At 36.1% G+C, this 27,991-nt stretch overlaps 1 protein-coding gene across 3 annotated transcripts; it reads right to left on the bottom strand.

Annotated features, from left to right (window-relative positions):
• Positions 1-70: 70 nt before the first annotated feature.
• Positions 71-23,190, bottom strand: sema3h (sema domain, immunoglobulin domain (Ig), short basic domain, secreted, (semaphorin) 3H). Of its 3 annotated transcripts, XM_067393877.1 has the most exons (18): positions 23,012-23,190; positions 22,794-22,893; positions 16,030-16,184; positions 15,285-15,347; positions 14,979-15,098; positions 13,688-13,781; positions 13,471-13,590; positions 13,131-13,276; positions 11,966-12,080; positions 6,383-6,452; positions 4,817-4,961; positions 4,447-4,666; positions 3,006-3,094; positions 2,879-2,920; positions 2,410-2,567; positions 2,174-2,235; positions 1,615-1,757; positions 71-1,527 (listed from the first exon to the last, which is right to left on the bottom strand). In XM_067393877.1, exons 2-18 carry the CDS (start codon positions 22,885-22,887, stop codon positions 1,111-1,113), a joined length of 2,253 nt encoding a protein of 750 aa, XP_067249978.1. In that variant the 5' UTR covers positions 22,888-22,893; positions 23,012-23,190; the 3' UTR covers positions 71-1,110. The 3 variants fall into 3 exon arrangements, with proteins under 3 accessions (XP_067249978.1, XP_067249977.1, XP_067249980.1); XM_067393876.1 differs by having other exon boundaries at positions 22,794-23,190; XM_067393879.1 differs by having other exon boundaries at positions 2,410-2,564; positions 22,794-23,190.
• Between the last annotated feature and the right edge of the window lie 4,801 nt (positions 23,191-27,991).

The following is a 27,991-nucleotide window of genomic DNA, read 5'->3' as shown; positions in this document are numbered from 1 at the left end:
AAGGTTGAACCACTGTAGTCACACTGACTATTTTAACGATGTCTTTACTACTCGGATTTCATCAAAAATATCTTAATTTGTGGTCTGAAAATGAACGAAGGTCTTAGGGTTTAGAACGACATGAGGGTGAGTAATTAATGACAGAAATTTCATTTTTGGGTGAACTAACCATTTAAATTGCTTAGCGACAGTCCTTCACATGATTCAGATATTAGCTTTGTTCCAAAACCTAGTAAGCTGCCTCGCTGCCTACATAGGCAGCAATCTAACTATCATCGAACTCAGTATGCAATTTGAAACAAACCTCACAAACAGTTTCGACTTGCAATTGATTTAAATAGTTGACATTTTAATAAGTATGTTGCAAACAGCTCAATATTCTAATAAGCATAAAATACTTGGTAAAATAATATTTGGTAAAATAATACATTTTTAATTATACTACTGTTCGAAAGTTTTGGGTTGGTAAGATCTTTTTTTAATGCTATTGAAAAAAATGTTCTTCTGCTCACCAAGGCTGCATTTATTTGATCGAAAATATAGTAAAACAGTAATATTGTGAAATATTATTACAATTTAAAGTTTGCTATTTGAATATATTTGAATGTAATTTATACCTGTGATGGCAAAGCTGAAGTTTTATTCATTACCCCAGTCTTCATTGTCACATGATCCTTCAGAAATCATAATATGCTGATTTGGTGCTCAATGTAGAAAGCAGATGTGCTGCTTTATATTTTTGTGGAAATCGTGACATAATATTTTTCAAGATTTTTTTGATGACTAGAAAGTTAAAAATAAAAGCATTTATTTACTGTCACTTTAGATCAATTTAATGCGTCCTTGCTGATCCCAAACCTTTGAACAATTTATACTGATACTTCTCTTTGAATGAAAAGTAAGTTTAACATTTTTCTCTTCTCATCCCCCATCTTGCATGTATTTTTTTCACAGAGCGTTACTGATGCTCTAACATGCTGCTGCACGATTAGTTTTGGAACAGAGCAAACATCTTAATATGACGGTGTGTATGCATAAATGTACTATGCATTCGGTATATTGCATGGTTTGTTGTATTTACTTGTTTGGGGCAGCTTTGTAAACACCTGTCTACGCGCTCCTCGGCAGCCTCTGCGCTGAACTCTGCATTCTGCTCCGGTTCTTCCGCCCCCTCCCTTTCTCTTTCTCTCCCCCTCCTCTGTGCTTGTGCCGGTCTGCTCTCTTTCTGTCTTGTTTGTTATGCTTGTGATTCCCTGATTCCTTGTTGTTGTGACGTTGGCTGAGTTCTTTGCAGCGTCGCTCTAGTTTGCTGTGGTTGATCAGTGCCATCACATCCTGGTACCATGGCTGCGCGGGACCAAGGAAGGGCTGCAGGGCGGGGCTCCACACAATTAAACGAATAGTAACGGCCGTCCAGCGGAACTGATGCTCTTCTAGCTGACAGTGATAAACGCCGCCATGATTGAGCTCAGTCCGGGGAATGAGGATGCCTCTGTTGATGACAACCAGCTGCTCCCCAGATGTGATCTGAAAAACAGAGGATTCACATTTAGAGACATCTCAATATTGATAAAGTTTTTAAAGTGTGCATGCATATTTTGAGGGTAGGTGTACCTTATGTTGCTCCAAGCTGTTCTCGCCTATGTCTTTATACCAGGTGACGGTGGCATGGTGAGATTTGGGTAGACACTCTAGGTAGGTGCTGTTACCCACAGCAACAACTAGTGTCTTCTCCTCTGCCTCCACCTGAAGACCAGCTGAATAACAATGAATGAAATAATTAAAACAAAAATGAAAAATTATTTAGGTTTTCAATTAAATTGTAAATAATAATAATACTTAATTATTAATGTTGTAATAATAATTCTACTTTTTTATAATAATTATGCTTTTTTACTATTATTATTGTTGTTGTATTTAACTTAAATAAATAATTTATATTTTTAATTGAATGAATTGGTCTATGCGCACATGGCATTGGTCACTGCGTTTTTAAGACTGAATTACTTTATGTTAATTTTAAGTGTTTTTCCAATGGCTGAAATGATGAGAGTTCAGTCAGCCTTTTAGTTTCCACCCAGCTTTGAATGAATGAAATCATAAAAACATAAAAATATTTGTTCTAAGCAGGATGTTTAACAACATTAAATGTCTGGTTGTCCGTGTCTCTTACCTCCCTGTCTGACACACTGGTTCAGCGGGTTGCCGTCATCATTAACCTGACGAATATTTCTTCTGCAGACAGGGAAGAATGTTTCAGATCAGATTTATTTCAGATATCCCAAATACCAAAGCTTTCCGGTTTCTATGTACGAGAAACTGCGGATATAATGGATTCTATCAAACAAGCTACCCATACAGTCAGTTGTAATCAAGGTAAAATAAGCATGAGTTTGAGATGTGTGTCACCTGTGTGCAGATGGCATGTATGGGCTGCAAGAGTGCCCATCCCAAGTGCAGTATGGGTCTCTAGCGAGACAGCATTCAGCGCAGGCCTGGCCGTACAGATCACAGTGGAACAGACGCAACTGAACCACACCCTCTGCTGATCCAGCAAACAGCCACTGCTGGAGACAAAACACACACAATCACATGGGATGTGATCCTGTTTACTGCTTTTTTCAGTAAGCAACTGGGCCAGAAAAACCCAAACATTTAAACCACATTCCGATATACAGCTCTAGAATAACAGTGCTCTTTCCATCCTAGATTTTTCATGGAAAAAAATGTGTGAAAACTCTCAGTTTCATTTTAAGTATCTTCCACCCTCTCAAGTTGCCATGGTGACAGGATGGGAGCATTTATAAAAGTGTTCATGTATATATATTCATGTATGTTTGCGTGTGTGTATGTGTGCTTCCATTGATAAACACTGTACCTTTTTCTTGGACATCGTCATGGCAGTGATTGGTGACTTGTTCTGTTGAGTGACAGGAGATGAGCAAGTTAATGTTTAAAAAGTTCATCCTAATGAATCTGGAATGTTAAAGATGCAGATTTTTTACCTTAAAAACCTGCAGCTGTTCCAGAGTGACCTCCTGATTTTGTCCATTAGATTTTGGAAGGTGAATCGCTTTCAGAACCAGGCCAGAATCTGAATACACACATACACATAAAACTTCCAATGATGTGTTCTCTGGTAAAGTCTTTCATTAATTGTAATTCTTCTCATGTAATAATATATTTTATATAGGTCAAACAAAAAGGAAGTTGAGATTGAGAGTGGCCGAACATTATGCTATTCGCACTAAATGTTAGTTGCGTCCTATGGCAAGGCATTATAATGAGGTGGGTCATCGTACTGATAGCTCCCTTAAAGTGATAGGAAATTAAACTATTCCATGTACTGTAAGAGGTGGGAATAGATTTAAACGTCTTTTACAACGCGAGACATTTTGAATTTACACACAATGAAAATTATCCCATGATTTACTCACCCTTAAGCCATCCTAGGTGTATGACTTTCTTCTTTCAGATGAACACAATCAGAGTTATATTAAATAATATTCTGGCTCTTCCAAGCTTTATAACGATAGTGAATGGCATTTACAATTTTCAAGCCCAAAAATCTGCATCCATCCATCATAAAAGTTAACCAAGGGGTTAATAAAGGCCTTCTGAAAGCAAAGCGATGGATTTTTGTAAAAAAATAAAAATAAAAAAAATCCATATTTAAAACTTTCTAAACTTTAATAACCAGCTTCCGACAAACATCCATTCGCAAGTCGACTTACGGACGTATGATATATGAGTAGGTGAGAGTAGACGCCTCTCGCGGTTCAAACAAATAGGGTTGGGCAACAAGCTCAACCAAAGTCCCTTTAAGACAAGTCATTTCACTCAGCGGCCATCTTTGAAACGCCTCTCGGGCATCCTGGGCATGAGGCTTGAGGGTGAGTAAATCATGGAATATTTTAATTTTTGGGTGAACTATCCCTTTAAGGGAACAATGTTATCTAGAGTAAATGAGACATTTTTTTTCTTATTATTTTTTTCTTTATGTTATTTTCCCCTCTTTTTTATTTATGCAGTGAAAAACATGCACTGTAGGTGAATTGGAGATACTGAATTGTCCGTAGGTATGAATGTGTTTGTGGAACAGATGGTGATCGTGACAGTTTGTGTGTGAGTCCCAAGCCATGTAAAGGGGAAGATTGGAAGAAGAAAAATCATGGACATTCTTGTGTATGGTGAGAGATGACCTGAAGAATCACCAAGAGTCAGATATGAATGATATATATATATATATATATATATGCGTGTTGATAAATTTTTTAATGACCCAATTTATTAAAGCCATTTTATGCTTAACCACATGAGTGCCTTGGAATATTTTGTTGTTACACACATACAATACACTAACAGTATTTAAAAAACTACATGGACATATACGTCCTAAATTCAGTCAATCTGCAGTTTATTTTAATATTGACCACAAACACACACCTGTGCCGATGAACAACACGTCATATTGTCCATCTACCGCCTCCACTCTGTCCACAAGGAGGCGGGTCAGTTTATAAGACACGCCCACTCTGATCAGCAAAGGATGACCCCCAAGAGGATGCACCAGCTCCTGCATTAAAGGATGTGTGCGGCTAAAGAAGATAACTTCATCAGGATATTCCCTTGTTGATTTAAAGCCTCCGTATGTCCTGCTGGGACACTGAATATTGATGGGAAGTTCAGTATTACTGTCTAAAAATAATTATTTATATGATTTCATAGCCCTCAATATTGAAATATATTTAAAAAATGAAACGTATGAAAAAAAAAAAAAGAAATAATTATTGGCTTATTGTATGAAAAGACTCACTGTGCCAGGTCTGGGATAGGGAACTCGGCCTGTATACTCTGTCCACTTGTACTGTTGTCCCTCCCTGTGAAGGAAGTTTCCTTTAAAAGCTCTAATAATGTCCTGCATGCGGTACACGCACACAGCGGATCCATTCAAGATATTGCTGTAGGGAGAGGAAACCAACACAAACAAAAACATAGATACATAAATTATTAATTGATTGAAATTTGTAAGTAGACAGCTTCAACTTGAGACATCAATTACAATGTATCAAAGCAACAGAATTCATCTTATTCTGTTCTCCTACGCCTTTTCACCCAGCTTAAATCCAATTAAAACCCAGGTCTGGTGGCACAAATGAAAGTGGCAGTGTCATCTGGTCAAAAGTGAATTGAATCTGGGTCTGCCGTGAAAGCTGGAGTCTTTACGAGTCTCTGAGAGATTTAACACACTCAGTGGAACAGCTCAACAGAGAGCAATAACACTGTCACTCTTTCCAAACAGCTTTTTTAGAATCCATACTTCATTGTGCACTCCACCCTAAGCAACCCTCTCCAAAACCTTAAGCAGACACACACACACACACACTTTCACAAAGGAAGATGAATGCATGTGTTATTTGAGATGGCTGATTTAAAATTGGTTCAACTTCTAATGTGTTTTAAACATCATGGGTGCATCATTAATGTCATCATAGACCTGCTGGAAAGTATGACTCAGTAATACAGCAATTTTATCCACACCCTTAACCACACATACACACACACACACACACACACACATGGTTTTCATGATTTTTACTCTACTCTTTTCCATACAATTAAAGTGAAGAGTGACCAGGAGCAGTTAAGCTCTAAAAAACAACAAGACAGAACCATAAAAGTACTCAGTTACTCAGTACTTATTTGAGTAAGTACAATGTAAGTATGTCCCCTTAAAATAAAGTGTAATCATATATTCACTATGTTGTTCTGTTATTCACTATATATATTTACTATGTTGTTTTGTTTTATAAAAATTTGATTTAATTGATCAAAAATACAGTAAAAACAGCAATATTGTGAAATATAATAACCGGTATAAGAACTGTTTTCTATTTTAATAATTTTAAAATGTAATTTATTCTTGTGATGGTAAAGCTAATATGCTAATTTGGTACTTAAGAACCATTTCCTATTATTATCAACGTTAAAAACAGTTGTAGTGCTTAATATTTTTGTGTAAGCCATGATACATTTTTTTTACATTTGATGAATAGAAAATTCAAAAGAACAGCATTTATTTGTAACAGAAATATTTTGCAACATTATAAATATCTTTATTGTCACTTTTGATTTTTTTTTTAATCTTTCAAATGGCTTTAGAAGATTTAGAATATAGCACACATTTGATGATGATTTTTGTGACATTTAGTTTATTTTATGATAAAGAGCAGAACCAACTTTCTAAAAAACTTGTGTTTTACATAAAGTCAAGCAAGTTTGGAATGTTGTGAGGGTGAGTAAATGACAGAAATGTCCTTTTTTAATGTCAGCTCTTGCCCTTGGTTTAAAATCTGATACCAGATCAGTGTGTAAGACTCACCTTGTAGTGGTGAAGAGCCCATAGATGAGGGGGTTCGTTTTGTCCTTTCCACGTTGAATGAAAATATCCTCTATGGAAAAACAGAAAACAGGGTTAGAATATTAAGTGTGCTTTTTGTGCGCTTCAGTCAATGCTAATGAAAGAGTGAGTGTGTGTGGTCTCTGGTTTCCTCTCAAGGCTGTATAAACTCATGAAAAGAATATTTACCTGGTCACACTCTCTTTAGCATACAAATAAACGTGTGTAACGCAGAATATTTGTGGTTTCGCTTCTGCTCAAATACATACACACACACACACATCTTTACAATGAACGTGTGGTGTTGAGGGTACACTAGTTCATGTCTGCATTCTCACATTCCAGCCATGTCAGATATGATCAAAAGCCTTATCAAATCAAACACACATGTTAAGATAGAGGTTCTCAACTGGTTTTCAGGACTCTAATGCCCTAGTGCAGCCTAAAACAAAGGCAAAATAGTTGTTAAACTATAAAAAGTAAAAAAATTTAACATCCGAATGGCCATGAATTTATTAGACCCAGCAATATGCAAAACGATTAACATGAAATACCAATTGGGGACATAATAATAATAATAATAATAATAATAATATTTATATTCAGCAAAGACACCCTTAATTGATCAAAAGTGACAGTCAAAAAAAATTGTTAACGTAACAAAAGATTTCTCTTTCAAAACAAAAAATGTTCTTTCAACCTTTTTTCAGTTTCCACAAAAATATTAAGCAGCACAACTGTTTTCAACCTTGATAATAAGAAATGTTTCTTGAGCATCAAAAAAGCATATTAGATAATTTCTGAAGGATCATGTGACACTGAAGACTGGAGTAACATTTTTAAAAAAGTTGCATTTTAAAATATACTAAAATAGAAAATAGTTATTTTAAATTTCACAATATTACTGTTTTACTGTAATTTTGATCAAATAAATTCCGCTTGGTGAGCATAAGAGACTTCTTTCAAAAAAATGTAAATATCTTAGCGACCTCAATCAAAAATACTGTGGAGTTTAATCAAACACACAGCCCTTGACAACAAAAAACAAAAATAAAGCGCACGACCCACCAATTGGAAACCACAGTATTAAACATCCATGCTACAGCGGACATGCTACTACAAATTAACTGACTCTCGTAAACTGTTGAAAACCGAGAACATAAACTAGATCTGCACTATAAAATAGTTGAAACCTTAATTGCACACCGCTCAGTGGTAAACCACACACAGCCGCTGTTTTCCCCTCACATCTTACGCACAAACCATCCCTAAAGAATCCCTTTAATTAAGCATTCACACTCCCTCTTTCCCTCTCAATCCCAATACTATCCCTCATTTGTCCAAACCCTCCTTCATTTCTTTCTCCTCTCCTCCTTTTCAGATTGTTTTCACCACCCCCTATTCTATGGCTCTTCTTCTCTTTCACTTTTGCGGGGATGCTATAGTTGTGTCAATTTCCTCCAACAAAAGCTTTTGTTCTCCTTGAGTACAGATAGTTTTGTCTGTCCTGCACATGTTGACACTTCTCTATCCTGCCCCTATCCATTCTTATCCTTCCTAACCTCTGATTCTTCTGCTCTCTGCTGTCCTCCCTCATCCCCATCTAGAGTTAGCCAGTAGATTATGTGGAAACAGGATGGGGGTGCCACCGTAGACGTGAAAATGCACACACACAGATACTGACGGTCTTCAAAACATTCAGCAGACCACCAAGACAAATGGCATATGCGCTGGCACACTCATTTTAAGATATATTCATCATCATGAAGTTCAAAAATACAAAACATTCAAGGGTGGATTCAAGAAAATTGGGTCAGTTTGTGACAAAACCTCTAGAGGTCTGATAAAATGTGTATAAGGGTCAATGATGTGACCTTAATAATAATAATAATAATAATAATAAATAACAAAGATATGACATCTAAAGTATGTAAGGTAGTAAAACTAGACCTATTTTATTGAATTTAAAAGGTTTTAAAGGTATTTTAAAGATTTTGAAGTGTCAAAAGGTCATTCGGTTTAACCGTCCAAAGGCCAATACAGCCACTTTGTTTGTGATTAAAATATCTTAAAATGTAATAAATGTTTATATTTTTTATTCTGGCATGATTTTATAACATCATTTATCAACATAGTGCAAAATGGTATTAAAATTATGTGTAGAAGTCGTTGCTTTGTTATGAGAAAGAATGTCTGGAAAAATGAATTTCATTGATGTCATTTGCAGTAACCAATATAAAGGGACGATTTTGGATCAAGTCATGCGGTCAATATCATGTGACAGGATGTGACATCATTCAGACACCTGCGAAGGACCACATGGTTGTGAAGCAAAGTAACTAATTTTGAAAAATTCATGTTTTCACTTGCTCATACACATATCCCGAAACATCAGGTCATTCGGTACAACCGCTATAAAACATGGAAAATGTGGTAATATTTTAAAAACTTGTACTAAATATATAATGTTTGTTTGTCCTTTTGGTAGCTTACTAGATATCAGCCTGTTAGCATTGTTTGAAAATATTGTCATTCGGTATAACCAAAAGTGTCATTCGGTAAAACCAAAATTTTGGTTAAACCAAATGATAAAATTTATTTAGTGATAAATTTTGTCCATCTTATAAAAAATGACAAAAGCAGCATTAATTGACAGTAAAAAACACATAATCTCATTGTTAACATTTAATAAAACTTATTTAATAAAAACAAAATTAATTATATCTCTCCATTATTAAAAACCTTATTCATCAATGACCCATAAACATAAGGAATAATTTTCCTCTTTAGGTGTTAACTCATGTGTTCTATCAATTTGTGTTATAATTTCTGACATTAAACACTTTAGAGTCAATATGTATTTAAAGGTGCCCTAGAATTAAAATTTGAATTTATCTTGACATAGTTGAATATCAAGAGTTCAGTACATGAAAATGACATACACTGAGTCTAAAACTCCATTGTTTCCTCCTTCTTATATAAATCTCGTTTGTTTAAAAGACCTCCGAAGAACAGGCGAATCTCAACATAACACCGACTGTTACGTAACAGTCGGGATCATTAATATGTATGACCCCAATATTTGCATATGCCAGCCCATGTTCAAAGCATTAGACAAGGGCAGCCAGAAATTAACGTCTGGATGTGCACAGCTGAATTATCAGACTAGGTAAGCAAGCAAGGACAATAGCGAAAAATGGCAGATGGAGCAATAATAACTGACATGATCCATGATAACATTATATTTTTAGTGATATTTGTAATTTGTCTTTCTAAATGTTTCGTTAGCATGTTGCTAATGTACTGTTAAATGTGGTTAAAGTTACCATCGTATCTTACTGTATTCGCGGAGACAAGAGCCGTCGTTATTTTCATTATTAAACACTTGCAGTCTGTATAATTCATAAACACAACTTCATTCTTTATAAATCTCTCCAACTGTGTAGCATTAGCCGTTAGCCACGGAGCACAGCCTCAAACTCATTCAGAATCAAATGTAAACATCCAAATAAATACAGTACTCACATAATCTGATGTATGCATGCAGCATGCATGACGAACACTTTGTAAAGATCCATTTTGAGGGTTATATTAGCAGTGTGAACTTTGTTTATGCAATGATAGAGTCGAGAGCTCGGGAGGGGGCGGAGAGCGCGAGCAATTAAAGGGGCCGCAGCCTGAATCGGCGCATTTCTAATCATGCCCCAAATAGGCAGTTAAAAAAATTAATTTAAAAAAAAATCTATGGGGTATTTTGAGCTGAAACTTCACAGACACATTCAGGGGACACCTTAGACTTATATTACATCTTGTAAAAAAAACGTTCGATAGCACCTTTAATTATCAGTTGTCCTCCTCACTATAACAAAATCAGCAAATTAGAATGATTTCTAAAGGATCATGTGACATTGAAGACTGGAGTAATGATGATGAAAATTCAGCTGTGCCATCACAGGAATAAATTACATTTTAAAATATACTCAAATAGAAAATCTGTATTTTAAATTGTGATAATATTACAGTATTTACTATTTTTGGTCAAATAAATTCAGCCTTGGTAAATTCTTTTTCAAAAACATCTTACCAACCCCAAAATTTGAATAGTAGTATACATGTGCATGTACATGCAAACACACATACACATACACACATAAACACAAGACTAATCCATCTGAATTTCAGCTAATAAATATACCCATTTCATCAAATCAACCACAAATTATTTAAAATTCAAAACAGATCATACATAACAAGAATTCAGTTCAACAGTTTCAAAATCAACTAGCAGCATCACCTCCACACTCACAAACACAGACATTATCTAAACTTATTTACACCAGACCGTGACATTCTGGAGTACCTTTAGTCTCACATACCAAAAAACACACCAGTCAATTTTAAGATCTAATCAAGCTTCATCTGTTCCATATTTCATGAAAACATAAAATTCTATACAATTCTAACTCCATTCTTCCAGCAACCTGGTAGTTCTTAACTTGCATCTGATTGTCAGTTTATGCATGTTTCTTCTTATAATCTATAACCTCAATATTCTTGATTAACATTTACTGTCTGCAGTGTGGTCTGGCTCATCATAACCATGGCAACATGAGGGTCCCTGATGTAGGGGGAGATTAAAGGAGATGTAGTTGTTTAGGGGCCGTGGAGCACAATGTAAACATGATATAGAAGAGAATTCTTATAGATTACCACCATAGGGCAAAAGTACAGCTAAGATTAGATGCATATTAGTATTACAGCATGTTTATATTATAAAATCATTAACGCTTTTCACATTCACAAGTTAAAGTATACATGAAAGTGTTCGCCAATCAGAACAAAGCTGTTATGAATGTTCTAAATACTTTGGTAAGCCATGAAATAAACACATTTCACAACACTTGAACAAAACTGGACATGCACTGAGTTAAACAAGTTGCGTAAACATAGCTGTTTAAAGATTGCCATGGTGCTGGACAGTGAATAGTTCTGTTCAGAGCTGCTTGCAGATTTGATAAAGATCAAGTCAGATATGGAAGCCATCCTTGATTTCTGATTATTGCAGGGTGTGTTTTTTATTTCATAATTGTGTAAAATTGTTTAGGGGATGTGCTATCGTCAATGTAGTCATCTGATAGATGAGATGAACATTTGAATATGTATGTGTTTTGATGTGTATATCTTATAGATATAATGTGAGCATGAGATTATAGTAAAAGTTCAGTCAGACTGAGGATTCAAGAATTGTTTATTCTATGCGAGGACTTTGTTTAGACAGACAGAAACCGGTTTCTTATCAATCAGTCTGAGTGTGTGTCTGAGTCTGTGTGTGGTTTGTGTGTGTGTGTGTGAGTGTACTGATAAACTTTGTTTCATAAATCACGGACGTTTGGGCATATATGACACACACACGGTATCAACAGTATAAATTATATTCTAAAAATGTACAAGGTTATCTCAAAGCCTTATTTAATTTGAGAGATTTGCTTAAACTTTGGTTAGGTAATCATGTGGGAGTGAAATGTTTTTTTGTGTGGCATTTCATGTGGCACGTGTATTACTCACGGAGTTTGTCAAAATGTGTGTGTATGCCGTCAGGACCTGGTACGGAGCAAACAATACGAGCTTTCTGGAAGGTGCTCCATTTATGAACCAAACTACGCTGACCACCAATATCATTCTAGAAAGAGAGGAAAAAGAGAGATAAACACACTGATATAGTACCATAATATCCCTTTCCTGCTAGTCTTCTTTACTAAAAAATATCATATATACTGATTATTTTTGAGATGGTACCATGGATTTTTGGACATGTTCCCTGCTAATACCATGGTTTTGAACATGTACTATAGTAATACAATGTTTTTTGGACATTTGGACCCTGCAAATATCATGGTTTTCTGACATGTACCGAGGAAATATCATGTTTTTTGGACATGTACCCTTCTAATACAGTGTTTGTGGGCATGTTCTTTGATGTAGATGTAAATACCCTATTGCATGAATATGGTAATCACTCTTTTCTATGACATACATATGACAGTATTATGGCATTACCATCTGATGCCATCACTTTACCATTGGTACCACTACAGTACTTTTAGTAAGGTTATTAATAATAACAACGGTAGCACTTTATTTTACAGTCCAGTTCCTGTGCATACTATATACTTATTACAAAAATTATAACTTGGTAATAACTAGGTACTAACCCTGAACCTACACCTAAACCTAACCTTAACCCATGTAGTTACCTTATATTGCTCAGTATTTAATAGGTAAGTACACTGTAAGTACAGGTACTGTAATAAAGATGAACAGGTAATTGTGAATTTTTATCTCACAATTCTGACTTCTTTTTTCAGAGTTATAAACTCGCAATTCTGAGAAAAAAAAATCTTAATTGTGAGATAAAAATTCACAAGTACGTGTACTTACATGTACGTACAGTGTACTTACCTATTAAATACTACGAAAGCTTGTTTCCATCTTGAAACAAGCTTCCGTAGTAAATCAGTAGACAAAAATGATACATTTCTTTTTGGATCTGCAACACTTTTTATTTTAATAAAAATGAAGTATATTCTAATTATCTTATTAAAATAATATTTCATATGAAAATGATAGAAATCAACCAGTCAGAGAAAGCACATCCTATCAGATTCACAGAGATGGGCAGACAGTGGCCACACAAGTGCAGTTAGGCACGTAGGAACACACTGATAGATACCTTACAGACGCGGGCGATTCTAGAATAGAGGACCTTCCCAGCAGCCCCTTCTGCCTCCTGTGCGCGCTCAGTGAAGAACACGTAGACCTTATCATCCTCCTCATTATCACTCTCTGACATCGCTGCAACATGTACAAATTCAGCGCCTGGAGAGAAAAAAAATATATAGTAAACTAACTCATAAATCTCTTATTGTGTAAACGATATGGTATTTTCTTGTGCTACAGAGCACAGTGCATCCTTAAGTGTTGTCAACAACGTGCTGTGTGTGTATTTTTGTAAGTGTAAGTCTAAGTGTTTTGTGCTAGCTGAGGTGTATGTGTGGTTGCACATGTATCACCTTGCAGCCATGTAGAGTGATATTGTTCAGTACGAATCACATGTCGCTCCCCCAGACTCCGAATAAAAGCAGTATCATGACTAAGAAAGTCAGATGAGATGCCAGCGTACAGCTCACCGTCTGAACAAACACACACAAAGATTTGAATCAGAGTAACACTGGCATGTTCTTACACAAACAGATAAACTACCGATAAACTATAAACACACTGACTTACCTATGATGGCGGTAGCTGTTCTCTGGCGAGGGTCGTACGGACATTTTCCCTTCCCTGATTCAGTGTCTTCATACGGCAGCGTTTGCTCCTCGACCTGAAAAACTCTTTACATTATTTATAGTCCAAATGATTTATTTTGGTTTATACGCATTAATTAAGGATGTTTAGATATCTATGTAACTTCTTATTTTAATAACAAAAATTTAAACTACATTTTAATTATTATTAAAGGTGCCCTAGAATTAAAAATTGAATTTATCTTGGCATAGTTGAATAACAAGAGTTCAGTACATGGAAATGACATACAGTGAGTCTCATTGTTTCCTCCTTCTTATATAAATCTCATTTGTTTAAAAGACCTCCGAAGAACAGGCGAATCTCAACATAACACCGACTGTTACGTAACAGTCGGGATCATTAATATGTATGACCCCAATATTTGCATATGCCAGCTCATGTTCAAGGCATTAGACAAGGGCAGCCAGTATTAACGTCTGGATCTGTGCACAGCTGAATCATCAGACTAGGTAAGCAAGCAAGGACAATAGCAAAAAATGGCAGATAGAGAAATAATAACTGACATGATCCAAGATATCATGATATTTTTAGTGATATTTGTAAATTACCATCGTTTCTTTCTTACTGTATTCACGGAGACAAGACTGTCGTTAATTTCATTTTTTAAACACTTGCAGTCTGTATAATTCATAAACACAACTTCATTTTTTATAAATCTCTCCAACAGTGTAGAATTAGCCGTTAGCCACGGAGCATAGCCTCAAATTCATTCAGAATCAAATGTAAACATACAAATAAACACCATACTTACGCAATTAGATATGCTGCATGATGAACACTTTGTAAAGAACAATTTTGAGGGTTATATTAGCTGTGTGAACTTTGTTTATGCTGTTAAAGGCAAGTGTGAGCTCCGTGGGTGAGGAGTGTGAGCATTTAAAGGGGCCGCAGCCTAAATCGGCTCATATTTAATGATGCCCCAAAATAGGCAGTTAAAAAAATTAATAAAAAAAAATCTATGGGGTATTTTGAGCTGAAACTTCACAGACACATTCAGGGGACACCTTAGACCTACAGCTTTTAAAAAGACGTTCGATGGTACCTTTAGAACAGTAAACTTTTTTGGGGAATTTGTAACACTTTTTATTTTTATTAAACATTTTAAGATTTTCATTATTTAATTGCATGTAACACATTTTTAGTTTTAGTAATAAAAAAATGTAAGAAATAAAATAATATTAGGTGCACGCTGGGAAATGTAGTCCTTCCTTACCCTGAGGAAGAGGTTTGTAGGGATGAAGGCACAGCGAGGGTTGAACGCTCCAGTTCCACATGCGTAAAGATGTGTTTGGTTATAAAGCTCTAACACACGCACGAAGTTAGCACAGTCCATCTGTGACATAAACAGAAAACTATCACTCATGAACAAAGCCTGCTTGTGATGTCGACTGAGCTTCAGTATAGACAGAACTAATAAACTGTCCAGACAGCGAGGACTGAAATTATTTAATTTGTTTGTAATTAGACACTTCAAGAATAGCTGTCTAAATAAGCTGTGGTACATAAAATCACATTTTACCTGCAAGTTTTTTCCAGCCATTATACATTCTTGGATCCGTTCTGGATTTGCAGGCCAGTATATCTGTACACACACACACACACACAGATATGAATTTGGTGCACAAGTATGCATAAAAGCTTCTCTTTAACCATATTAAATGTCGATGCATATGCTGCTTTTATCATGTAGCATGTGAGGAACTACAGTTGAATGCCACTCTGGTATTACTAGATGAAATCATTATGAATACACACTTAGTTATGTAGACAGGCAGGGATGGGCTCATACACACACTCTTACGCACACATGCACAAATACACTCACAGGGCCTCATAGCTTGTTTGATACTGCAGTAATCTTGGGTGAACTATTTCTTTAATAAAATAATTTTCATTTATTAATCCTTTAAGTTGCTTCTCTTTTCCGTACAATGGAAGTGAATGGTGACCAGGGACTGTCTAGCGCCAAAATAAAAAAAGAATACTGAAAAAGTATCATAAGATCGGTCCATGATTTATATATGATCTATTCAAAGTCTTATATGATATTATTCTGTGAGAAACATACTGTTCGTATTTTACTGAGCTTGACAGCCTATGGTCAGCATTCACTTTCATTGTATGGAAAAGGGCCGCATGAACATTCTGTTAAACTTCTTCTTTTGTAAAGCAAGAGAGTATATAATGACAGGGTTTTAATTTTAGAGTTAACTGTCCCCTATTTAAGAATATAAGAGAAACAGTGTGTGTGGGTGTGTACATACCTTGTGGGGGATTTGAGTAATATCATCCAGGCTGGTGGACAGCAGATGGTCCTTCATACCAATGTAAAGGCGACGACTGTCTTCATCCGGCAGCAGAGAGTTCAGATCCCCAGCGGGCACAGAGAGAGACATGAGCCTGCCGCTCTGCACCAGCTCTGAGGCAGAGAAAGAAAGATAACAGGTTATTTTATACATTTCTGTTATGATTGAAGACCCCCTTAGCTGATCTGAGATCATCTTATATGCAGCATTTCTGTTTTTCATCATAAATCCTATATATCTGACAGGCCAATAAAGAAAATGCAATTTAGCTTTATTGTTTATATGGGAAAGGGGGAAAAATACAGAGAAAGAGGGTTTCTTTCTTCCATGCATCACAGAAGGTGAATTTGCAAAGAATATACTGGTAAATTTTTACAATATAATTACAGTGAATGAGGCTGTCAAGCTCAAGAAATTACCACAAACGTATCATAAAATGGTCTACGACTCATGTTCTATATCCCAAGTATTCTGAAAAATATGATAGCTTTGTTAGAGGAATAGACCAAAATTTAAAACGTTATTTACTGGATATTACTGCATATTCAAATGATCCGTTTCAAAAGTTAAAGGATTAGTTCACTTTCAAATAAAATGTTCCTGATAATTACTCACCCCATGTCATCCAAGATGTCCATGTCCTTCTTTCTTCAGTCAAAAAGAAATTAAAGTTTTTGATGAAAACATTCCAGGATTATTCTCCTTATAGTGGACTTCAATGGCCTCCAAACGGTTGAAGGTCAAAATTAGTTTCAGTGCAGCTTCAAAGGGCTTTAAACGATAGCAGACGAGGAATAAGGGTCTTGTTTAGCGAAATGATCATTTTCGAAAAAAAATGTAAATGTATATGCTTTATACAAACAAATGATCGCCTTCCAAGTGCTTCCGCCAAAACAGCACTTTCGTATTCTTCAAAAAGCTTACGCTGTATGTCCTACGCCTTCCCTATTCTACTTACGGAAAAAATGGAACTGGCGCCGCATTCGTTCTCTAAGTAGAATAGGGAAGGCGTAGGACATACAGCGTAAGCTTTTTGAAGAATACAAAAGTGTGGTTTTGGCGGAAGCACTTGGAAGGTGATCATTTGTTTATATAAATGACTGATCGTTTCGCTAGATAAGACCCTTATTCCTCATCTGGTATCATTTGAAGCCCTCTAAAGCTGCACTGAAACTAATTTTGACCTTCAACCGTTTGGAGGCTACTGAAGTCCACTATTAGGAGAAAAATCCTGGAATGTTTTCATCAAAAACCTTAATTTATTTTCGACTGAAGAAAGAAAGATACAAACATCTTGGATGACATGGAGGTGAGTAAATTATCAGGAAAATTTTATTTGAAAGTGAACTAATCCTTTAACAGCCCACTTGAGGAGATTATCAGTGAATAACAGCTCAATCTTTGCATCTTTTTCTCATACAAAGCTATTATATGACTTCAGAAGACTTGGAATATAGTGCATGATTCATATGGACCACTTTTATTTCATATGGACCACTATTTTTTTTAAATCATTTTTGTGCTCTATGGAAGATAGAAAGTCAAGCCACGGGTTTGGAACAACGTGAGGGTGAGTAAATGGTGATAGAATATTTATATTTGGGTTGAACTTAAAGTGCTGGCCTGTTAACCGGTTTTAATTTCGCCGACATGTATTCTGCAAAAACCGCCATGTGTGTTGCTGAAACAATAACACTGCAACTATTCAATTGAGACCTCTAATAAATGCATACGCTTCTTAGGCCTAATAATGTTTATAACTTTTTAACGCAACAATAAATAATCCACCCAACTAACGTTAACTCTTTTTAACATGATTTCCGGGATGCAGAAAACGCGCGCGGAATACAGTCACAAATAGAACTTACTGTATAAAACGGAATGTTACGGAATTTCAAAAACAGGACTATACAATGAACATTACAAGACTCCTATATAAACCTGATGTCTACACGTTCTGCGTAATGAACGCCGCGGTTTCATCTACATGCCTAACGCTCGTGCCTCGTGGTGTTATTTACAGTCTATGGGTGTTATCAGCATCTGCAGTCAGTCTCACTATATGAGGACATGAACTTCATCTGCAGATCTGCTCCAAGTCACTTCACGAGCATTTCACCATTTCATTCAAGAGTTCTACTGGACAACAAGTTGTTCTTCACGACAACCCGTCAAAATAAAAGTTTTGGTTTAACTTGGTAGAAATTATAACAGAAATGTATTGCTTTTTGACAGTAGAGTGTACTTCAAGAAAAAATAACAATAGTAATAATAATAATAATACCGTTTATTAAAACACACAGAAACTCAAAGGTCTTCATTACAACACGCCAAAATAAAACTTCAGTCAAACTTGAAGAAATTATGAAAAAGAAATATATTACTATTGCACAGTATGTACTTTTAAAAGTAATAATAATAATAATAATAATAATACACCTTATATAAACGTTATTTTTAAGGAATATCACATAAGTTAATACATTTTAATTTAAACATCAGTAAGTAAACTTGCCAAAAAAAGCAATTTTTGAATTTTTATTTAATTACATTTTAAAATATTAACTAAATTGTTAGTTTTATATATTGGTTTTCCAAAGTAAATCTGTATTTGACATTACAATGTTTTTAATAATACTTTAATAGGCATTATACTTAAAGTACACATGAATCAAAATTGACCTTATTTATTTTGTTAGCTCAAATTGCTAGTTTTGTGGTGAATAATTCATCTGTGCAAGTCAATCCACACAAAAAAATTGTTTGGCTTCGTAATATTTAATCAAAATCTGAAAATGCTCCTCCCCTCTGCAACGGTGCCCCTTCTTTAATGCCGTCAGTTTGACGGCTTGGGTTGAAATCGTTTAAACCACTCCCCTCTGACCGTTAGTCTGCTATGAGCGAGAGATGGAGAGGAGGAGCGCTAAAGTAAAACTCTGCCCTCTATTCAATATTCCGTTTCATTTGGAAATACGTCACAATACTGGAGAAAAGTCGTTTGCAACTTCCGGTTCACATGGACTTTAAAGGGTTAGTTCAAACAAAAATGAAAATTCTGTCATTTATTACTCACCCTCATGCCGTTTTACACCCGTAAGACCTTCGTTAATCTTCAGAACGCAAATTAAGATATTTTTGTTGAAATCCGATGGCTCAGGGAGGCCTTCATAGCCAGCAATGACATTTCCTCTCTCAAGATCCATAAAGGTACTAAAAACATATTTAAATCGGTTCATTTGAGTACAGTGGTTCAATATTAATATTATAAAATGACAAGAATATTTTTGGTGCGCCAAAAAAAACTAAATAACGACTTATTTAGTGATGGTCGATTTCAAAACACTGCTTTAGGAAGCTTCGGAGTGTTATGAATTAGCGTATCGAATCATGATTCAGATCGCGTTTCAAACCGCCAAACTGCAGAAATCACGTGACTTTGGCGCTCCGAACAGCAGATTCGACACGCTGATTCATTTGTGCTCTGATGCTTCCTGAAGCAGTGTTTTAAAATCGGCCATCACTATACAAGTCGTTATTTTTTTTTTTTTTGGCGCAACAAAAATATTCTCATCGCTTTATAATATAAATATATTGAACCACCGTGCTCACATGAACTGATTTAAATATGTTTTTATTACCTTTATGGCCTCACAGAGTCATCAGATTTCAACAAAAATATCTTAATTTGCATTCCGAAGGTTAACGAAGGTCTTACAGGTGTGGAACGACATGAGCGTGAATAATAAATGAAGGAATTTTCATGTTTGGGTGAACTAACCCTTTTAAATAAAAATTGAATGTACTCCTGACAGTAAAATAAGCCACTATAAACCTATATAAAGAAAAAAAATACAGTGATGTGCCATAAAACCGCCAGAATCTTAAAAAATAGTTGAACTATCCCTCCTTTAAAAACATTTAAAACTCTCCACCAAAGTAACATTGTATTTGGTACGTTCCCTTAACACAATGAACTCATATAAACTCACATGTGGACCAGACAGTCTCACCTTTGGGCAGAATAACCTGTTTAAAAATCTGAACAGCTGATGAGACAGACAGAGAGATAAAATAACCCATGAAATGAATAGAATAAGCGAAAAGATTGAAAATATGCCCTGAGAATAATGGGAAATGAATTCATTACAGTGAGAGTGCATCAGATAATATCTTAAAACACCAAAAATCCAGTCACTAAAAAATAACATACAAACACACATATCATGTTGGTTGTTCTATATGGTTTGCGTGTTTATCACTCCTTTAAAATATTCTCTCACCCACACACACTAAAAAATTTCAGCTGTCACGAGGGACATGCACACAATCTGTCACAGCCTGCAACCTCACACACATTCCTGGCTTTTTCTCAGTGGCACCAGTCCTACTCATTGCCCCCTTTCTTGGGGGCAGTTGCTGTGGCAACAAGGGTGTGTATGTGCGTGTGTGTGCTCGAATCACTCAGATAGATTATGGGCTGGTATTCCACCTGTCTCCTGTGTGTTTAACAGGAAGTGAGTTTTTATGACTAGGTGGTCTAGAATCCCTTAGCCCTAGACTGTAATCAGTTTGACTCATGACCTTTTTGGCCATAAACTAAATTAGACAAACAGTGAGACATTCTGATGGCCTTATACCATTAGTACAACTACAACTGTCATTTTACTCTCTGTAACAGACACATATGAACGCAAAGTGAGTAACAAACCCTTCCGTCCATCATTCTATGACCAGCTGAGGGTATATTTAGCCACATACAGACCTAATGTTGTATATTTAACCACACAAGCTGTGAGTGTATCTGAACATTAGATTACCTCAGTCATGAGAGAGACTGATGTGGGATTACTCGATTAGCGCAAATGTGTGGCGTGTGATACAGCTAAGAAACATTATATCGAACCACAGGAGTGCAAGCACAACCACAGCAACAATATTTCAAAAACAACAACAAAAGATTGTTTTTTACAATAAATCAAATTCAAATTAAACTGAATTTCAGTGGGAATCAAAAATGAAGAGTTTGTGAATCGGAATTGAAATTTGTTTCAAAAACCTGCTCACAAGCACACTTTACTGCAAGTGTGAATGAAAGTTAGGGTGTGTTTCCTTGAGCACATATTTTCCCATAGTGCTACTGGCGCGCAAGGTCAAACAGTACACACTTCCTGTGCAAATTGAGTTATCAGCTATTACTGCTCAGTCCACCAGCTGGCATGTTCATATGTGTGTGGTGGAAATGTTAACAGGTGCGACTATAAGTCTGTGACAGGGGAACACAAGGCTCAGGGATCATGCATAAACACACAGTTAAAATAAACTGGGCGAACACACACACTGCTGTGTTCTGGTATTTCTCAAATCTCTCAGTCAGACCTACTAACTATGACCTTTGACCTGAGCAAAATATGAGTATACATCATAATTATAGCGCGCACACACACACACTGCCAGAGCTTAGAGTGGCTAATTGACTGACGCTCATGTTTAATCAATCACACCTACTGAAGGCCAGTCAATTGAAAATTGACCAATCAAAGCAGACCAGCTGGAAAATAGATTTAATAAAGCTGAAGGATTTGCTGGATATATTACTGCATATATCATTTTACTTATGCAATGCCATAAAACTGTTGTTAGTATGTGTGTGTGCTACTCAAGAGCTGTCATTTATCATCTCATCAGGGAAATCAAGCCAAAATGAGCTGTATAATAATCAACCACCAGACGTTGCCTTACACAAACACACACTTATGTTCATACCCTTTGAGAGTCTGTGTGAATGAAAGACTAATTGGGTAATTAAGAAATCCAAGTAAACACAACACTCGCATTCATACAGACATACACGGATTAATTAAGATATGTATTACTCCTAGAACTTTCTAAAACACAAACACTTTATACATAATATTTTCCCTCACATACACTTTCCTTTGTCTCTGATAGGCAGAATGGCTGTATCTGTGCAGGGTTTTCTAGGTCATGGAGAAACATAAGCAGTTTCAGTCTACACAATGTCACACATGATATAGTCCTGTCAAACCATTACAGATGGTACACATATTTAAACCTGAAATCATCTAGAGTGAAATGCAGAAAGGTTTGTGTGAGGGTTAAAGGGATAGTTCACCCCAAAATTAAAATTCTGTCATTAACTCACCCTCAAGTTGTTCCGAACTTGTATGATTTTTTTTTCTGAACACAAAAAAAATATATTTTGAAGTAACCAAATATTTGATGGGACCCCATTAACTTCTACAGCATTTTTCCCATACTATAGATGTCATTGAGGCCCATCAACAGTTTGGTTACCGACATTCTTTAAAATATCTTTATTTGTGCTCAGCAGAACAAAGAAATTCATACAGGTTTGGAGCAAGTTGAGAATGAGTAAATGATGGCAGAATTTTCATTTTTGGGTGAACTATCCCTTTAAGGGATAAAAATGCCAAAACCTCAACAGAAGTCAATGGAAAGTCAGTTGTCTCACTGAAATATGCAGACCAACAGAACATATTATGGTAATGTGTTACTAGTGCATATGTTAAATGACCCAAGCCTTATTAATGATTTGAAATATATTATATATCATCTACATTGTGGGAGAAAAAGAACATACTAAATAATGTCTGGATTAAAATTTTAAATGCAGAAAGGTTTGTGTGAAGGTTAGGACATGGAAAAGACCAATATCTTGATAGAAAATTCAGTTGCCTCACCTGAGTGTTGGAAGTGCAGTCGTGGTTGTGATGGTCTCCATGCGTCCATTAGAGGTGCCGAAATTAGGCAAAAGAAAGCCAGCATCCTCCTCATGGCTGTCTGACACACACACACACACACACACACACACACACACTATGTGACTCTAGCAAGGATTAAACACACACACACTCTCGGCGTCCTCTGCTCAGAAATAACACACACAAATGGTGTCTACCTGATGTCAGCATCACACACCTCTCGTGTGTGTGTGTGTGTGTGTGCGCTTGCAGTGCAGTGCAGTGTAATATAATCCTGCTCAGGTCAGTGTTGCAGCAAATTCTTCTCTTGGTCTGTCTTCTGTGTTTATAATATTGCTGGCATTTCTCTTTTTTCTGCTCCGTTCTCTTTGTTTTGTTCACTCTGTTATTGTCTTGCCCTCTGCTTCTCTTTGCATCTTTTAACTCTTTATGATCTCTCTCTCTCCTTCAGTCGTCTCTTATCATTCACTTCTTTTATTTCAAACACTCCCCTGCTGGGAAGGAGGGAACTGTCCCAATTGTGCCCAACCCCTCTCTCACTCTCTCTTTCCATCTCTCCCTTGCTCCATTACTGTGTATATCTTTTTTTAAAGAATAAGACAGCTGCTGAATGTGACCCTCTCTTAGGATTCATTTGCTTAATGACTGTTGAAATCTCATGCTGGTTTTCTTTCTTTTCATCTCTTACCCTCACTGTCTTGTTTATGTACACACACACACACACACACCAATTAAATCTAGCAGGATCAGAGTTAATGGTAGCTGAATCAGGTCACATAAACAATTAACAAAAAGATCAAAAGAATAAGTCTCCCCTAGCAGACCTATAACACACACACTTAGCTCTGAGGGATCTTTTTTTTTTTACTGGATCACATAGTCAGAAATGCAACTGTGTGAATTTGACGCCCTCTATCGACTGAACCAAGATTATGGTTTAATACACCACCTCTTACAAGTAAAAATTAAAGTCTACATGAAACTGAAGGTGATGTGTATCCAAATGTACGGAGCCCCTAAAGGGACGTGGTGGTGGAAAAAAATTGGGATGGGAGGAATTTTTTTTTTAAAATCTTTTGTGTTCCCATGCAAAGATATTATCGTTCCCTTGTTGTGAGCTTGGACAAACACTTCCTCTTTAATGTCCCGCTGGCTGGCAGTAGTGTTTCAGTTAGTAATATACGTTAACAACGAGCTTCAACAACCCAATTTTCCACAAAAAAGCAGGCGGCGGAGATACTTATTTTCTAAGAATTCAACAGCCCGGAGTTAATTATTCTGCTTATACTCCGGTTACCACACCTCATGACACTGTTCAGATGTTGTATTTCAAGATGTTTGTCAGTTTTTTTGTCCTTTTGCTTTCGACTGATTTCTTACGCATCTCATCCCAAGCCTCCGTTCCTAATTCCAAAACGTCATTTCAGAACTAGTAGAGAATAAGCAGCATATGTGAAGTAGCCTACCTGAGTCTGTGCATCTCTCATGGCAGCGTGTCTCTAGTACACGCTGTTTCATGGAGAAACTATAAGTTTATCTCAAGAACCACACAGTTATTACCTCACTGGTGAGTCATGTATCATACGTTGCTAAACTATTTTACTGATTAATTTGTCAGAGCAGTGCTGACCAAGCGTTTCTGTGCGAGTGAGTGTCCATACGTGACGTGTGTACATTTGAAAGAGAGAAAGCAGGAGGGCGTTTGAGATTTCAGGACACAATAAAATGCATTTTGTGGCAAAAAAAAAAACAATAATTTGTCATTTTCATCCTATAGTTTACTATTTTTATTTGCTTGGTCGGTGTTGTTGTGGGTTTTGTTTCTTTTTATGGTTGGCTATTTGGCAAAGTGATATGGAACTGTAATGCGGTCAAGACCTGCCAGAACTACTTTAGCCATGCGTTTTCCTGAAAATAATTGCACACCTTGGAACAGTGGTCAACCAATCAGACTGCGTTTTTTTACAGGGTGTTCAGGGGACAGGCAGCTAGCGGATAGTGAGGAAATGTTTGCTGTATGTGACAAAAAATGTTTTGGCCTAAAAACACGTGACATTGCTTAGAGCACCTTTAAGAAAAGAAGCCACAGTGTTAACCCTGTACAAATTACACAAAGGGATCTTGCATTATCCTGAATGGGTTTGTTTTCGATTATGACTTGCTAACTGTACTTTACTGCTTATTTATGGCTACTTGCCATATAAGTGGAGTTGAAATTGTTGTTCTATCTTATATTGATGGAGATAATTTTATTTTATTTATTTTTCTGCATCCAGGTTATTTTTGTGTATAGAGCAAGCTAAAATACATTAGCTACAAATAAAGATGTCTATTTTAAGTTCTCACTTGTCTCTTGCCGGTTTTTGATTCTTCCAAGAGATGCTTTCTTGCTTTTCTTCCGTCTAGTGCTGAATGATTACCATATTTATTTACCATTGTAGTATTCCCAAGGTATTTCAAAGAATATTCTGGTATGCTATGGCACCTGTAGGCTACAAAAGATCATGGCATTATAATAGTGTTGTGTTTAGGGTCAGCATAACAATTGAACAGCATCTAAAATTTGAGAAAACCACTATATGCAGTAGAATAAACGAATATTAATTTAATATCAAACGAGCATTAATAGAGTTAAATAGGCCTCATATAGTTCTATTTCCTTTATAAAATGCAAAATACAACTAGAATTATGATGATGATTGGCCACCAGGTGTCGACGTTGTATAGGCTAAAACTAGTTTTTGAACTGGAAGTGGAAACTGTTGTACAGTTAAAAGTTTACTATCATAGATATTTCTTTTGCTTTATTAATCTCCACAGTGTCATTTACAGTAGCCTACAGGTGTTGTACACATCATTCAGTATAATGTAATCACACACAAACAAACCAACCAACAATAAATAAACCGCGATATAGGGAAGCAGTAGTAGTGCAAATATATGATTCACACTTTCAAGGATGAGTTGTACAGACTAAGTGGGCAGAAAGGATTTTCCGTGTCTCAGTGGTACACCATGGCATGATACGTGTAAAGGGGATGGTGCTCTTATTGCGATGCGAGGGGTGTTTAAATGTTTGAAACACTGGACAGCATCCTCTTCTCGGTCACCACCCTCCGTGAGTTCAGTTTAGTCACCAGGAAAGACCCTGTCTTCCTCAGAATACTCTCTGTTCTGTTGGCATCTGTCCCTCAGCACACCACTTCATAGAAAACAGCACTTGCTACCACAGACCGATAGAGCATGCGTTGAATGTCCCAAGGTCCCAAGCCTTAATTTTAAAAAATTATATATTTGATAATTGTCATTTTTTAAATTATAATAATTTAATAAACCTTTAATGATGTTTTGTTATTATATTTTTATAAAAATATTATTTTATTTATTTATTTATTTTACATTTATGACCATGAGAACGCGCTGGGCATTGCGCGCTCCCGTACTGCCAGCCCGGTTTCTATCAGCTGTCCGTTTATTCATCTCTCTCTCTTTCTGTGCTTCCCGCCCACACACGTGCTCAACCCTGTGCTCTGATTGGACGAGCGGGAAAGCGATGAGCTCATATTGGTTAAAAATAGCTTCACGCGCTGAGGCTAAAAATAGGCGCATATATAAACCCCGGCGTTTCACTGAGACTCGCTGCACTTACGCAGCAGTAGCGGGGAAGGTTGGAGCTCTCCGAGAGATAGAGAGAGATTGCGAAAGGGCGGCGGCCCCTTTTTTCTCTCAGTCCCACGTCACGGCGCAGTCTTTCACAAGAAAGACAGAAAATGGCAAGGCGCTCAGTTTTTCAGCCAGCATAGGTCTGGGTGTTGCCCGTTGGGGGTGGGGGCTGTGTGACTATTTCCTTCCTTCCTCAACAAGTCATGTTTTTTTCCCTCAGTCAAATAAAATCAAGCTGTGTTGTATTGCATAATATCCGAGAATTATCCACTACACTGTCATTATCCATATTGGGAAAGATGGCTTCTGAATCCTGGATTATCCAGTGGGTGGCAACTCAAAATAATTCTAGCTCCTCTTCACCAAGTTCTGAATCAGAGAGCTCTCTCAACATTAGCTGGAGTGCAGAGGCTTAGTCACCAGAGTAAAACAGAACATACTGTTCACTGACAAAATGAAAGCAGAATTTCCACATCCATTAATTTTTTTTTTCATTCCAGTCCTGTGAAGTAATTATCTTGTCAGTAAGTTTTCATGACCCCATAATGATTATTTTCCACATAGATCGTACTACTGTATGTGGACAGATTACGATGGTATGCTACAGATCTGTATTTTGTTTCTGTGTAAAAGGTACAGCTGAAAAATAGTTCCTGATTTTACCCCAGGAACTGAGATTTACAATGTTAGTTGATTTCACCACTAAGGAAGCAGCATAATTATCCCTTCCACTTTTGCTGAAATCAAACCTCTCTGGATTTGGAAGCAAAATACTGTGAGTTTAAGGGAATAGTTTGAAAACTGCACCATCTTCACTCATCCTCATGTTATTTGAAATATAATTCATACAACTTTTGAGTTAAAATCATACAGGAGCTTTGTGTGAGGAATTGACCAAAACTACATTATTTACCAATAATATATTATGATTTCTTTAGTACTTTAGTTAATTGTTTATGTGAGTACTTTTTGTCCATTTGGAACTTGACACACTTATTGGCTCTATACATGATCATTTCCAAATTCTACACATACACACATTTTATATATATATATATATATATATATATATATATATATATATATATATATATATATATATATATATATATATATATATATGTATATCAGTCTGTCTGTAATGAATGTCTTCAATATTGAACCTTTTCACATTATTCTAATTTTATGAGATACGGAATTTGGGATTTTCCTTAGTTGTCAGTTATAGTCATCAAAATTAAAAGAAATAAACATTTGAAATACATCAGTCTGTGTGTAATGAATGAACATAATATACAAGTTTCACTTTTTGAATGGAATTAGTGTGCTTTTGTTTATATCACATTGTGGGGACCTGTGATGGTTAGGTTTAGGGTTAGGGGTAGGGTAGAGGATAGAAAGTACGGTTTGTACAGTATAAAATGCATTGCGGCCTATGGAAAGTCCCCACAATTCTCAAAAACAAACATGTGTGTGTGTGTGTGTATATATATATATATATATATATATATATA

The sequence above is a fragment of the Chanodichthys erythropterus genome, chromosome 9 (genome assembly GCF_024489055.1).
Source record: "Chanodichthys erythropterus isolate Z2021 chromosome 9, ASM2448905v1, whole genome shotgun sequence".
NCBI lineage: Eukaryota > Metazoa > Chordata > Actinopteri > Cypriniformes > Xenocyprididae > Chanodichthys > Chanodichthys erythropterus.
This window is presented reverse-complemented; position numbering and strand designations above follow the sequence as displayed.